Source organism: Spinacia oleracea, chromosome 4 (assembly GCF_020520425.1).
Source record: "Spinacia oleracea cultivar Varoflay chromosome 4, BTI_SOV_V1, whole genome shotgun sequence".
In the NCBI taxonomy this organism is placed as follows: Eukaryota; Viridiplantae; Streptophyta; class Magnoliopsida; order Caryophyllales; family Amaranthaceae; genus Spinacia; species Spinacia oleracea.
This window is the reverse complement of record NC_079490.1, coordinates 7,091,710-7,105,834: the sequence shown is the minus strand read 5'-3', so window position 1 is coordinate 7,105,834 and position 14,125 is coordinate 7,091,710. Positions and strand designations below refer to the sequence as shown.

The following is a 14,125-nucleotide window of genomic DNA, read 5'->3' as shown; positions in this document are numbered from 1 at the left end:
GGAGCCTTCAATTATCTTTGTACTACCAAATATAGTACTCACACTAGTTTCTTTCATTGTCAAATGAGAGAAATATCTTTTGCTTTTCGGTATGGTATGAGTAGTTGCACTGTCTGTATGCATAAATCTTCACCATTCATTGCTAACTGGACTTGAGGGGAATTAATGTTCTTCAAATAAATGAAATAACAATAAGAATAACTTAATAATCGAAATTTAACAATGTCATGTAAAATCATAGTTCAAACAAATAAAATCCAAAATAAAATAACATATATCCGAGGAATTTTTTTTATTCTTTAAATGACCATAATCGAATCGAAGAACTAATTATTCCCTTCAGGGGTGGTGAAGAAATTAACAACTTCCAGGTGAGTTGTATTGCCACAATCAAAGTCACCTTCGCCATCTTCGTACACAAGATTTGTTTCAATTTCCTTTTTCTTCAATGATTGTTGATAGAGCTCAACCAAGTGTTTTGGTGTACGACATGTACGAGACCAATGACATTTTCCTCCACATAGATAACATACATTGGTAACATTCTCGCTTTTATCTTTCTCTTGTTTGTTACCATCTTTATTGTCCCACTTCTGGTTGGAATACGAGTTCTTGAAAGAACCACATCGGCCTCGACCTCGACCATATCCGTATCCATGTCCACGCCCACGTCCTTGACCACTATTGTTGGCATGATATTTTTTCTTTCCCATTATGGGATGTCACATTCCCTTCAGGGAATGGAGTAGAACCAGTTGGACGTGATTCATGATTTTTCATCAATAGCTCGTTATTTTTCTCAGGCACAAGGAGACAAGATATAAGTTCAGAATATTTCTTAAATATCTTTTCACGGTATTGTGTCTGCAGGACAATGTTATTTGCGTGAAAGGTAGAGTATGTTTTCTCTAGCATTTCTGCATCAGTGATTTTCTCTCCACATAATTTCAATTGTGAAGTAATTCTGAACATGGCTGAGTTATATTCCCTTACAGACTTAAAGTCTTGTAGTCTTAAATGTAACCCGTCATATCGCGCTTTAGATAATATTACAGTTTTCTGTTGGTCATACCTCTTCTTTAGATAACTCCTAAGGACTTGTGGATCTTTAACAGTCAAATACTCAATCTTAAGACCCTCATGGAGGTGATGGCGAAGAAATATCATAGCTTTAGCTTTATTTTGACTTGTTAGTTTATTTCCTTCTTTGATTGTATCACCAAGGTCCTTTGCATGTAGGTGAATTTCGGCATCTAACACCAAAGACAAATAGTTCTTTCCAGTAATATCAAGGGCTGCAAATTCGAATTTTGTAAGATTCGACATAGTTCACACTTCACATTACAAGTGAATATGGTAAATTATGAATTTGATAATGTTCCGGTGTTGTAAAGGTGGAAACAATAGCCCTTTTGAAGTGTAGTGGGTTTGATGTTGTTGTTTTGAGCCATTAAACTTTGGACTTAGTGGCCCAATTGATATTCAATTGGGAGCCTAAACAGATAATAAACACATTTATATCACATTGTAATTCAACATCGTAGGTCAAAGAATTCATAAAGTAGGAATTGTAAGAAAATAATTCGAAAAATAATGTTCCTAACATCACTTATCACTATACTCACAGTATAATAAGATACATGTGTTATCGCAATAACAAAGAAAACAAAGCCCGTATTACCAAAACGACGGAGTCACGGAGGCATGCATAAAACAAGTCTGACATAAATAATTACCAGTAAGTTGTAAATTAATCAAAATCAAACGAAGTAAATAGGATGCCTATGCATATGAAGTGACGGAATATTGAACATTTTCCATGAAATAATGCTCAACTAGTGTGTGGCCCGGTCGTTGTCCGGATTTCTTACTTTTATTGGTTTATTTATTTTGTAAATATGTGCACATTTAGATGGAGTTGTCGTCGACATCAAATGTGTAATACCCCGAATTTTTAAAACTTGATTAATTATGCTAAATTATTTTTATTTAGCTAAAATCGTTTTAAATCCTAATTTCGAACTTTAATTTTAATTAACAAAGTTTAATTCCGCTTAAAATTTTAATATTGTTACGCGATTTTTATATATATTTTTTTAGATTTTATAATTTAATTTCAGATTTACGAGCTCAAGTTACTTTTTAAATCTTAATTGTTTCATAATTTCGGATTTCTGATAATTTTGAAACGTTCTTATTTTATTCGAAAACTAAATTTATTTTTCGTTAAACGATATTTTATAAAGAATTATTTCAAAAACTTAATTTTAATTAAACATTTATATTCAAATGAATTTCCTAAATTAAAAATGGAAGTCAATTTTCTGAATTTTTGGTCTAACTAAAGTGAAATGACAAACAAAAGAAAACAAAATGCCTTAAAAGAACCAAAATTTTATCTTGTTCTCTTTCTTTGCTCTTCACGTGCACCAGGAAGAAGGAAGAAATTCTTTCCTTCATCTCTTTCCCTCAATTCAGTCTACATTCAACCTTGAGCCCCAAGCAAATTTTCCTTCTCATTCACTCTACTTGACTCTACAAATCAGACACAATTTCAACTAAATTCCAACCAAAAAAACAAAATCAAAATTCAATTTCAATTGTCTCTGTTTCTTTGATTCGAACCATCTCCCACCACCATCAACCACCACCGTTTACCACCACCACCACCTGCTGCCTCCATCATTCCCAGCCACCCGCACCCGCACCAAACCGATCACCGCCTCCGCCTCCGCCCAGAACCAACCGGAAAACACCTCTCCAATCTCCCATGTTTTTCCCCTGTTTTGTGCGACCACCATAACCCCCTTCCCTGACTGTTCCGCCGCCGCGGAACCACACCACCACCACCACCACCGTCTCTCTGGCGCTTCCCTGTTGCGTCGCCTCCCAATCCGCCCAGAACCTCCGCCCAAACCTCCGGTCACCATCACCCCTCTCCTCCCCTGATTTCTCCCCTGTTCGCGTCCCTCTCCCCCTTCCCTCGCCTGTTTCTGCCGCCTCAAACCACCATCACCGTCGCCTCTCGGCGCGGTTTCGCCGCCCAGGCTGAGCCCCCAGCCTCCCTCCTCTCTTCCTCCTCCTCCTCCTCATGTTTTCCTGTTGTGCCCCCCCCTGCTGCTCGTGCCCTTCAAATTTCAGAAACAAAGTTTCTGAAATTGAAACTTTGTTTTATTCCCCCTTATTCAAGTTGGGCCAAATCAATTGGGCTTTGGGTAAGACAAACCTGAATTTCAGATTATCAATTCCTTAATATTCATGTTTTAATAAATTTTATGATATAATTATTTACTAATGAATTATTATTATTTTCAGGAAATAAATAAATTTGATTATCGAGTTTAAGAAAAATAAATTACCGTACTAAATTTATCAAGGACATAAATTAAATAAATCTTGTGTAATTGATTTAGAATATATATATATACTTCGATTGAAATTTCCATAAATTATATTTATCACTAAAATTGGTGTTTAATTATATTTTCATTAAAACTATGAATTTATATATTTCTAACATTATTATTAGAAAATTCGTTATTTATAATAATTCGAAATTTCTAAGTTAAATTATTACCATATTAATAACTAATTCAATTATTTAATATTTTGAAAGAAATTGGACTCGGAATTCGGGAAGAACGATCCATCGAACAGGAAGTATAAACTACGGTTGAGGTAACATCTATTGCTAACACCCACAATCCCCTTATGAACTGTGTTTTATGAATTTATGAAATATGTTTATAATGATATGTTTTAATGGATTGTGGGATATGAATTGTGTTTATAAAGTGTGTTTTATGCATGATGATATTCAAATGTGTTTATGAATGATTTTATAAGAATGATGAGTTAAGAATAAGATACGAAACATGATAAATAAAAGTGTAATCGGTTCTGGCAGTTAGTGGGGTTACTATTTCTAGGTCGTGCACGTACCGCCATACCGCGGGACACCCAACAAGGGAGAGTGCTCCTTGAGGGTTACCGCAAGCTAAAAGAGAAACTATTTAGGTACGGGCGTATGTCCAACAAGGGAGAGTGCTCCTTGAGGACTATCGCAAGGTGGGAGACGTCCCGCAAGGCTAACTTGTCAGTTACCAAGTAAAAAGAAGGTTTTATGAAAGATAATGGGAACTATCAAAGTTTCAAGTTATAAATAATGTTGCATTGCATTTATGAAAATGTTTTACTATGTTCTATTCTCCCTGATTGCAAAGTAAATAAAATGAATTGAAATGACTTTACGCTGTTAGGGTAGTATGTTACTGGGCCTCGGCTCACGATGTTGCTTTTGTTTTAGGTATGAAGAAGATCATGGGATGCCTTAGAGTGAGGATGCAACCATCAATGTCACGATCGATGTTTAATAATGATAACTATGTCATTAGTAATAAAGGGATGTATTAATTAAACTCTAAGTTTGATTTCACAATTTGAGTTAGATTTTCAAATTAATGTTTAAACATGTTAGAAATATTTATTAAGGTTTACTTAGATTTCAATGTAATTTTTAAAGAATTAATCGAAGTGAAGTATAATTACTGTTACTCAACAGTAGTCAGTAAATGTAAAAAGGTTATGTCGCCTTGTATTTCCCACGAGGGAGATACGGCATGTGACGCTCCGACTAAATTAGGGTTTCCGCTGCTAATTAAAGATAATTAACCTAATTAATGGTGTTTAGAAGTCGGGGCGTTACAAAATGACATCGAATTACGGTGGTGACACAAGATTAATGTCCGATCAACAACCTTCCCAAATATGAAAACCTACATTCGAAAATCAAAACAAAGTTAGATAATTTTCTTCATAATTAGTTGATTTATTACACCGTTTTTTGTTTTGAGGCTTAAGCTAGAAAAGTAATAATTGTACATTTATAAATTAAGTAATTCTTCTCTTTTTTCCTTTTGTTTTTCATTCACTTTTATTTAATGTATTATTTAACGTCAAAGGAATATATATGTTTTATGTTTATATAGAAAGATGTACCATAAGTTGTGGTTGGCTAAGATGGTATGAAGTGTAACTTTTAACATAAAGGTTTGGTGTTCGATCCTTGTTACATGTTTTTTTTGTTGTAATGACATGTCTTGATGCTAATTAGTGTTGACGTAGCGTAATGAGGAGAGATATATGTGACACGTATACATTCTTAAGAACGCCTGTCAGCGCAATATTTAGCTTCACTATTATTCGATTTGTAACCGATTCGAGATATGTAAAACATTAAAACGAAGCAGCGACTCAGAATTGCGGCAAACAAAATCCTAACACTTTAAAACATGCAAAGTTCAAGTTACTATTGCAGCAATAGTGCTCTGACAATTTTGCCCCTAACTTTCCAGCTTAACTACAGGTCCTTGGTCTTAGCTTTCTCTGGGAACTTCTACTACTTCCAATTTCAGCAAACCTTAACTCTCTCATCTTTCCAATCTCCTTCGCCTTTCACCGTTCTCTCAAGGTTTTTCATATCTCCCAATTTTTTTTCAAAGTTCGTTCTTCTTCAAGATTTTGTTTGTTTATGGTGATCGAGATGTTCGCAAGGTGAAAATTTCCGTTTTCAGTGGGTTTGTTCTTTATGTTGCTGTTTTTCAGATGGTGAATTATTATCGGCTTTGTATATCGGAATGGATGTTTATTTTGTTAAAAACTTTGCAGTTTTCTTCTCCATCTCGGAGTTCGATTTGACCGCACTGGCTTCCGATCTTGACTGGACAGAGCGGCAGATGATGACGCAAAATAGCGTTGGTGCGGGTGATTTTGGGTCTGCAAAGTCCCACACTGCCTGATTGAGTAGAGATTTTAGTAGCCAGGTAACGGTTTTTCCCATATTTTTTGTTCTGTAATTCGGCATTTTTTTGGCTTTACTTGTGATTGGATGAATCTATATTTTTGCTCAGTGAACTGGTATTCCTGGAACAATATGAATTGGATTCTCTGAAATTGAAAATTTGAAATGGTTGGATGTATATTATTGTTTTTAGTGGCGGAGTTCAATCTTTTGAATCGGATGAATAGGAGAGATTTGGATGCCATCCAGATTTTTTTAAATACCATTGCGTTTATTACTTTCAGTAATTCATTACCATAAATGGTTTTTAAAAAGATACTAAATTTATTATCTGTTTGAGGCTTTCAATATGGACCACTCTTTGATGCATTTTTGTATAGCTATTGACAATCAAGCCAACTTTGGGATAGGATAAGCAGATTTGATGTATTGCATTTAGCTTAATGTCGAACTATACTAAGGTTTTTGGATGGCTTTCATGATGAGATTTCCTTCATCAATGACATGGAGCCTGATACTGTCAGCTCTTAATCGAGTATGAAATTTCCATAGTCCGTGTATGTGTTGGGATATAGCTGGCTAGGCTCGAGTAATGGGATTGGAAGTTGAATCTAGGTTTACTCAATATCTACAATGCGAATATTTCAAAGCCGATACTATGTTCGATAGGGTTCTGTAGATATCAGACCTGAACCATCCGAAAAGGTACAACAATCATAGTACTGGCGCATTCGATTAATTTGTTCTTCTGAATATTTCGGGGCGGTTTTAAGTGGGACTATTTTTGTGCAGTGACAATGAGATACATATCGACTGCATATGAAAAAAAGAAATTATCAGAGCTTCCTCGTCGATGGCCTTTTATTACTTGGGGGAAATTATAATGTGTGACATGTGTCCTTGGATATTCTCAAACCTTTTGCGGGATGAGAAGCCTTTTGTGATTATTGAAATGTGGCCACTAAATTTGGTCTTTAATTTAGGTGATTGTGCCTTTACGGTCAACTGGGTCATCATTCTGGATCCATACTTATGCATTGATCTTTTTTCCTTGTCATTTTGTCGCTACCTTAGGTTGAGCAACATTTCTTGAAACATAATGATGTTGGCTCATGGGTACAAGATTCTGCATTGATGCTATGTATTAGTAAGGAGGTGTCATGGTACTTTGGTAATATTGCAATCCTTGTTTTATTTGCCATTTAGTTTAAGCAGTTTAAAGTTCTTAGTTACTATTTCCCTTATGTGATATCAGTATATTGTTATAGCGGGAAACACCCTTAGAATGCATTGCATTAATATATACTGATGAATTTCCTTTACCTTTTTAAGGATGATGGAACGGCCGTGTTCTTTTTGGGAGCATGAGGTGCTACTGGTCTAGAGCTTACGGTTGGGAGTGAGATTTTGAGGGGCCAGGACGATCCCTTGTGTGGGGGAACATTGGACTATCTCCAAGGTCTCAAGGTACATATATTTCCTATTTGATTGAAGAATCTGGATGCATTGTTGTATCCTTGCTGATGACTAACTTAAAGGCCCGGTTAAGGCCATGTGCATCCCGGTCCTCAGCATAGGGCCCCCGGAATTTGAAGGGCCGAGCCCAACTTTTTTTTTACTTCAAAATTAACGCTCTTCTTCCCCCATCAACCATTGAACCCTGCAACAGACCAACAGTCAACTTCAAAATCAACACTCAATAACTCATCCCGAATTCTTCTCCCTAACTACTTCATTCCTTGTTTCTCGCATCTTTTCAATTCCAATGATCTCCAAACACTCTGTACTCCAATCACTCTAATTTCCATTATAAATGTCACCTTTTTCTCTCAATCATTCACTTAACAAGGTTAACTTTCTCAGTCCTTGAATTGATGTTAATAGAAGATTTAATTCATATCTCTTCTCAATTTTGTTAGATCTCGTAGTATTTGTAAATCAAATTGCTGCCCCATATATGTATTTTTACCCATCTTTACCTTTTCATCAAAAATCAACTAATTCAGTTTTAGTTTTTTTGAGACCAAATCACCAGATTCATATTCCCAACCATCAAATTTCATTCCCCGATTTGATATTCCAAATCCTAGTTTTGGTGTTTTGGATGCAACAAAGTGGGACTTTGGTGGAGCACTCACAAAACTGCCAGAAGAACTACTAAATATGCATGTTCTTCTTTTTTAATTAGGGAAATTCTCTTTGCTAACCTTAAGTTCCTTGTTTTTCTCTTTGGTAAAATTAAAATAAGAGTTTTCTCTTTGGTAGCCTTACGTTTCTATATATAATTAAACAATAACATTACTGATGATTTTATCTTATATTTTGGTTTAAATCTATACTATCAAACTAACTAAAGTTAACTATAGTTAATAACAATTCATCACTTTCTCCCTCATGTTGTCGTCCTTTTCTGCTGCTTCGATCTCGGCAACCTTAACCATTAAATCAACACGCAAGGCTATGGTGCCCCATAGATATTTACTTTGTCTGTGTCCATTGCGATATTTGCAGCTAAAATGGTTGCATTCTCTATACGCTTTGCTGCTTTGTTTGTCCAACTCCAATCTTCTTGTCCAAAATAAATATGGAGTAGACAATAATTTCACATAAGCTCAAATGTCATCTTCAGCAGGTTTTTTAACGCAACATTCTAGCATTCGTAAGCATATGGATTGACAAAAGTCTTAAACAATGGTGAATTAGCTCTTTTATCTTGAAACTCGGCTTAATTTCTCTAACCACGATTGTTACATTTACCTCTGGCCTCTTGAACTTCTTGCCAGGAGATCGCACGTCAGGCTTTGATCGCACGTAGTTTGCAACAGGAATAACACTCATAAGAATAATTTAAATCCTGAAATTTTTTACCCTAAATGATGCAAAATCCCCAATTCAATTTCATTGTTCTATTTTTGTTGAGATTATTACAGAGAATTTTGTAGGTTATAGTGAGGAATTTATGCGGGGGAAGAAGGTGGGTGGTTTTTGTAGGTTATAGGGAGTGAGTATAGGTGATGGGTATACATGAATTCGAGGGTATTTTCGTACATTTAAATGTTAACCACTATTAATTAAATTGGATAAATCATCATTAATGTTATGGTTTACATAGAAACTTAAGGCTACCAAAGAAAAAAATCTTATTTTATTTTACCAAAGAGAAAAACAAGAAACTTAAGGTTACCAAAGAGAATTTCCCTTTTAATTATCTATTTTTTTTAAGTAATTACGAAGTATCTAATTTGATTAAGTTAAAATCTTTACTTTTCCCTAAAAAAAATTACTTTATTATTTTTATCCTGTATGGCGGTTAATTCTTGTATTTCTTTTCCGTTTTTAAGTTCACTCATTATTGCCAAAAAAAATTGAAGTCATAAAGTAGGAGTATTACGGACAAGCTTTCCAATTTAATTGTAGTTTGATACAAGAAACTTTTGGAAACCCATTTTAAATATTAGAAAATTTAGAACAAGGCCTCCGAAATGTATGAGACGGCCCTGCTAGAAAGCAGTCCACTATTGTCTTCTTTTGAACTGATCTTATAATTGTGTGAATTCAGTTGTTTTTATGATTTCCGTTATTTGATATTGGTATTCCACAGGGAGGAAAGGATGCTATATTGCTACCAGTGCCAAAACACAAGGCTGAATGAAATCACTAGAGAACTTCTAGGAAAGCCATTGGAATCACTTCACCGTTAGTGGAACCATTGAGGCAGTGGATGAAGACAATGCAGATGATGCCAGTGAAGGTGACGATGTAACTCTCAGAATCATTGAACTGCCAGTTCGGAAGTGGACTCAAGATTATAAGGAGTTTTAAAGAGAGGCAGAGATCAAATGATGCAGCGAGTATTCGGTGCTAACGAGTCCTTTGATTTTGTCAAAGATGCTTCTGATCAGGTATTGATGCACATTGCTCTCTTTTCACCAATCATTGAGTCTAGGAATTCTAACAATGTGTGCCTCTCAATTTTGAGCTTCATAGATGTCCCAAAAGGCTTTGATTCTTTTCATCCCGTACTTATTTTGTTTAAAATATTGCATTTGATGTGTTACTGTTGTTGTATTTCGAGTGGATTTTTATTTCATCAAGTAATAGTTAACCACTTAAACCTACCTTTTTAAGTTGGTTCATATCTCGAGGCATCATTTTTCTCTTAAATTTAGGTTTCATTGTATGTTGAGGTAGGGAAGAGATGATTGAGTATCATACGGCAAAAATATTAGGCAGAATAATTATTTTTATTGCTGAATGTTACGAGTGGCCTTGTTAGCTTAATAAGAGTTACAAACCCCTTAAATCGATATATTTTGTATAGTGCAACTCCTTTAACACCAAAGAAAACTTCAGAAATATTTTCAGTAGTAATGTGTAATGAACATGCCTAATAAGGAGAATTTGGTTATTTCACCAGGGTTATGCGTGTTTAGTTATGCAGCATTTAGCCTCTACAGGCATAAGTCACACCTCCCGACATTTCTGGTGGTTTGTGCAGAGCCCTTCCGTGTTTTGGTTTGTTTAATTTTGGTCATTTTTTGTCGAATAAGTTGCTCACTTTTTTTTGAATAAACTTAAAATCCCTCCTTATCCCAGGAGCAAATTACAAATGAAGTCTCAGTTCAACAAATATGGAACATAATATCTTAAAGTTACATATAATCAAACAACAAATTTCTACAACACTCTCAAAACTACAATTTACAGAGTACACAACATCAAGGGAACTTGATAAATGAACTTGATGAGTTAATTCTACTTGGATTTTCTGGTAAATAAAAATGTAAATACATATTCAGGGCGCAATTGAAAATTCATCAGCGCAAATAAATTTAGTTGGATTAAATTTAGTTTATCCAACTGTATGATACTATTATGTGTGATTGAGTACAACAGTAGTCTCTGTGTATAATTAATAACTGCATGACAGACAGGTTTCTTGCTTTCTTGCTTAATTAATCAACTAAGTAATCATGGATCTTTTTTTTGTAGGGCGAGGAACTTCACGACTGTTCTTTCTGTTGTTAGGCCGATCGTGTGCGAATCGCGTTTCATTTCTCTAAACTTAGCCATGTATTTTTTATGCTTAGCTATGATTTCTATATATGTAACCTACATTAAATAATTAGCCGTGTTTCTTATCATCTACAGAGTACTGTATTCATGCTTTTAAGTATTTCTATTGAGTAATTAGGCTTGTGATTTGTATAGTCTTCCGGGAGATAGTTTTTTATATCTTGGGGGAACGTGCGCGCTAGCGCACGTTCCAACAACTAGTACAATTAAAAGTTCATGTTGTTTCTTAATTAATCAAATCCAACAATAAGAAAGTCGCCAATTTGATACAGGCCCGGCCCGGCCCTAGGGGGTAGGCGAGGGGTGCGACCGCCTAGGGCCCAAGGCGGAAAGGAGCCCAAAATAATTGTCTATCCAGTAATTTAGTACTGGTAATAAACAACGCATTATTTCCTTGGCTCATTGGTAGAAAGTAACTTCTAAAGTTATAGTATCTACTAGATTAACTGGTATTTTTATATGCTCAAAATGAACCTTTATTTTCAAAAACTATCTCTTTACGCATATTAATTATCTTATAATTAAGTGAGTATTTATTTTATTGAAATATTTCAAGAAATCAACTAGAGCCGGATTTTGAAATTCTTGCAGGAGATATATATAGTAAGTTTTTATTGATTTGAATTCAACAATATAATGGATTTCACAAAAAAAAAAAATTATTTCTGTTAAAGACGTATTATTTTGGAAGGGGCCCAAATACCTTATTTCGCCTAGGGCCCTCAAAAGGTCAGGACCGGGCCTGATTTGATAATACAAAAAGTGATAATACATATCTCAATGACATATGATTTCCTTTGTTTCTCAATTTGCTCAGTTGGCTAGAGTTGGGTGCTGATAACGTGTTACTCCCACCGTATTTATTTAAGAGATACACTTGGCCGGACACGGGTATTAAGAAAAGAATTAAATGAAATAAAGTAATAAAATAATAAAATAAGTGGGGTTAGATAGATATTTTAATAAGTAAAATAAGTAGAACCATGTCATTTTAGGGGGGTGGGGGGTGAGGTATAGATATGAAATTATTTGTTTAATAGGTTGGTGGGACATATGATATATTAGATGATTATTTAATTAGACTGTGGGGTTAATAAGTTACTAAAAATGGCAAGTGAATTTCTTAAATAAATACGGCAGGAAAAGACAAAAGACAAGTGTATTCCTTAAATAAATACGAAGGTAGTATGAATAAAGATAAGAGAGAATAGTATCGTATTCATTATTTCATATAATATTGGGTATATATAAGATATACGGAGTAATAGATTAGGATTTTACTAAACCCTAAAATATTTCGGAGATATTGACGGGCATAAGGGACATCCCTATCATATTTCATGGTTGAAACCTTCGATAAATTAGTTTTTTCCCGTCGCAAGTTCATCTTTTTAGCACACTCAGATAATCAGAGCAAGTAAAACCAGCGCAACAAAGGATAATTACCGGAAACCTAAAGAATTATCCGTGACAATGCAGCGTTTAATCTGAGAAATCTAACACTTGCTTTCTCCAAGCGACCATTCATCAACTCATGCATTTCTTGACTGCTAAATGAGGCATCTTTGGTTCCATTTGCTACTGAATGCACCATTGCGTATGTAATTTGTTTTTTAACTTCAACAAACCAGTCACTGTATAAAGAACTCCTTATTTTGGTTATTATATTACCATATTGGTTGAAAACATACGTAAATAACACCCTCAAATCTCAATTCTCCTAGTTGATTTCTATGTTATATATGGAGTACTCTGTCTCTGTAAACTTTTGATTTGTACATTTTATAGTGATTATTTGCATGTTAATGTCTTGCCAAAACATAAGACGGTATAATAAATTTGTTATTAACTCATAAAACTGCAAAATGTTGATTATAGTGCTGGATGCTTGAATGTCAATGGTTTAACAAAAAGTTCAACGTACAAATGTGTAATGAATATAAATCCTCTCCCCTCTCTCTCTCTCTCTCTCTAAAATGTATTTCTAAAATGACTAATGGTTATGACTCATAAGTACAATTATTATATATATAGTTGCTGAAAAATAGAAAATGAACAAATAGGAAGTAGAATCAAAGAATTGAAGAACAGAGAAGGAGAAAAGAAAAATTGTTAAAGGAGTGCATAATGAGAACCGTGCACGTGTTTTTATTTTGTTCTTTTAACAGAGTATTATGAAAAGAACAAATGAAAAGTCTTAAAGAACAAATATAGAGACTAAAAGAACAAGTCAAGTACTTTGTCCCACAATAACATATGATTCGGAATCATCATTTTCATCATTCTGTTATGCATTATCAAGCACATTATTCATAATATCTGAAAAAATAATAGGTTAATATGTATAAAAACAAGAAAAAGAACGCAATCAAAATAACAAAGGATAAATAAAAAGTAATTTAACAAGAAAAATAACACAATAAAATAAAAAGAACAAGTTATGAAATGCAAATAATATTGAAAATAATAAAAAAGAAGAACACAATAAAACAAAAGAACAAATTATGAAACGCAAATGGTCTATTTTTCTACTATAATGAAACTGTTCTTTTAATACGAGCATAATGTAACTGTTCTTTTCATTCGAGCATATGTTCTTTTAATACGTAAAACTGTTCTTTTCTGGAAAAAATCGTAATTACATAATCAAAATCTTCAAAATCAACGATTTCAACGAAATCAGCGTGTTATTACATAATTTGATTCATTAAAATCATCAAATTCATCAAAACACGATTATTACAAAATCAAAATAGTCAAAATCATCAAAAACACAACTATTACAAAATCAAAATCATCAAAACATGCCATTTGTTATTACAAAATTGAAAATTTACCTCCCAAAATCTGATTATCAGCTGTAGAATTCAGATTTGAAGAAGAAGAATCAATTTAATTTGATGTTGAAGCAGAAAAATCAACGAATTTTTGGGGATTTTCATTAATTTCTCTCTCTAAAACCCATTTTAGAAAACCTAGACTTTCTCTCTCCTCTTCACAGTTTGAATTCAAAACATAAAACCCAGAAGAATATATATCGCAAAAATAACAAAAATCAAATAAAAACGCGATAAACATAACTGAAAAGAACAGAGCCTTTAATGTTCTTTTGTTCAAGGGCATTGTTCTTTTTCCTGGGAATTTAATGAAAACGCGCGTTTTGTGTTTAATATTGGTCGTTTTAATCCCGGTGCACCTAGAGCTACGTGCACACGCCTGCACCATCCAAATTGCGCTTATCAGGAGAGA

General features: G+C 34.1%; 1 protein-coding gene and 2 long non-coding RNA genes across 3 annotated transcripts; 2 read left to right on the top strand and 1 right to left on the bottom strand.

Moving 5' to 3' along the window:
- Positions 1–681: 681 nt before the first annotated feature.
- On the bottom strand, positions 682–1,326 carry LOC110797234 (uncharacterized). The gene has a single exon (XM_022002325.2). It carries the CDS (start codon positions 1,324–1,326, stop codon positions 682–684), a length of 645 nt encoding a protein of 214 aa, XP_021858017.2.
- A 1,112-nt stretch (positions 1,327–2,438) lies between these two features.
- On the top strand, positions 2,439–5,608 carry LOC130472555 (uncharacterized). Its single transcript, XR_008933120.1, has 3 exons — positions 2,439–3,215; positions 3,617–3,678; positions 4,307–5,608. It is a non-coding gene; the product is annotated as an uncharacterized lncRNA (long non-coding RNA).
- Positions 5,609–7,131: 1,523 nt separating this feature from the next.
- Positions 7,132–10,923, top strand: LOC130471945 (uncharacterized). The gene is made up of 3 exons (XR_008932183.1): positions 7,132–7,267; positions 9,402–9,702; positions 10,793–10,923. It is a non-coding gene; the product is annotated as an uncharacterized lncRNA (long non-coding RNA).
- The last annotated feature ends 3,202 nt before the right edge of the window (positions 10,924–14,125 follow it).

Excerpts from the sequence above, each read along its gene's own strand:
- LOC110797234 (XM_022002325.2), bottom strand. The coding sequence starts at position 1,326 with ATGTCGAATCTTACAAAATTCGAATTTGCAGCCCTTGATATTACTGGA.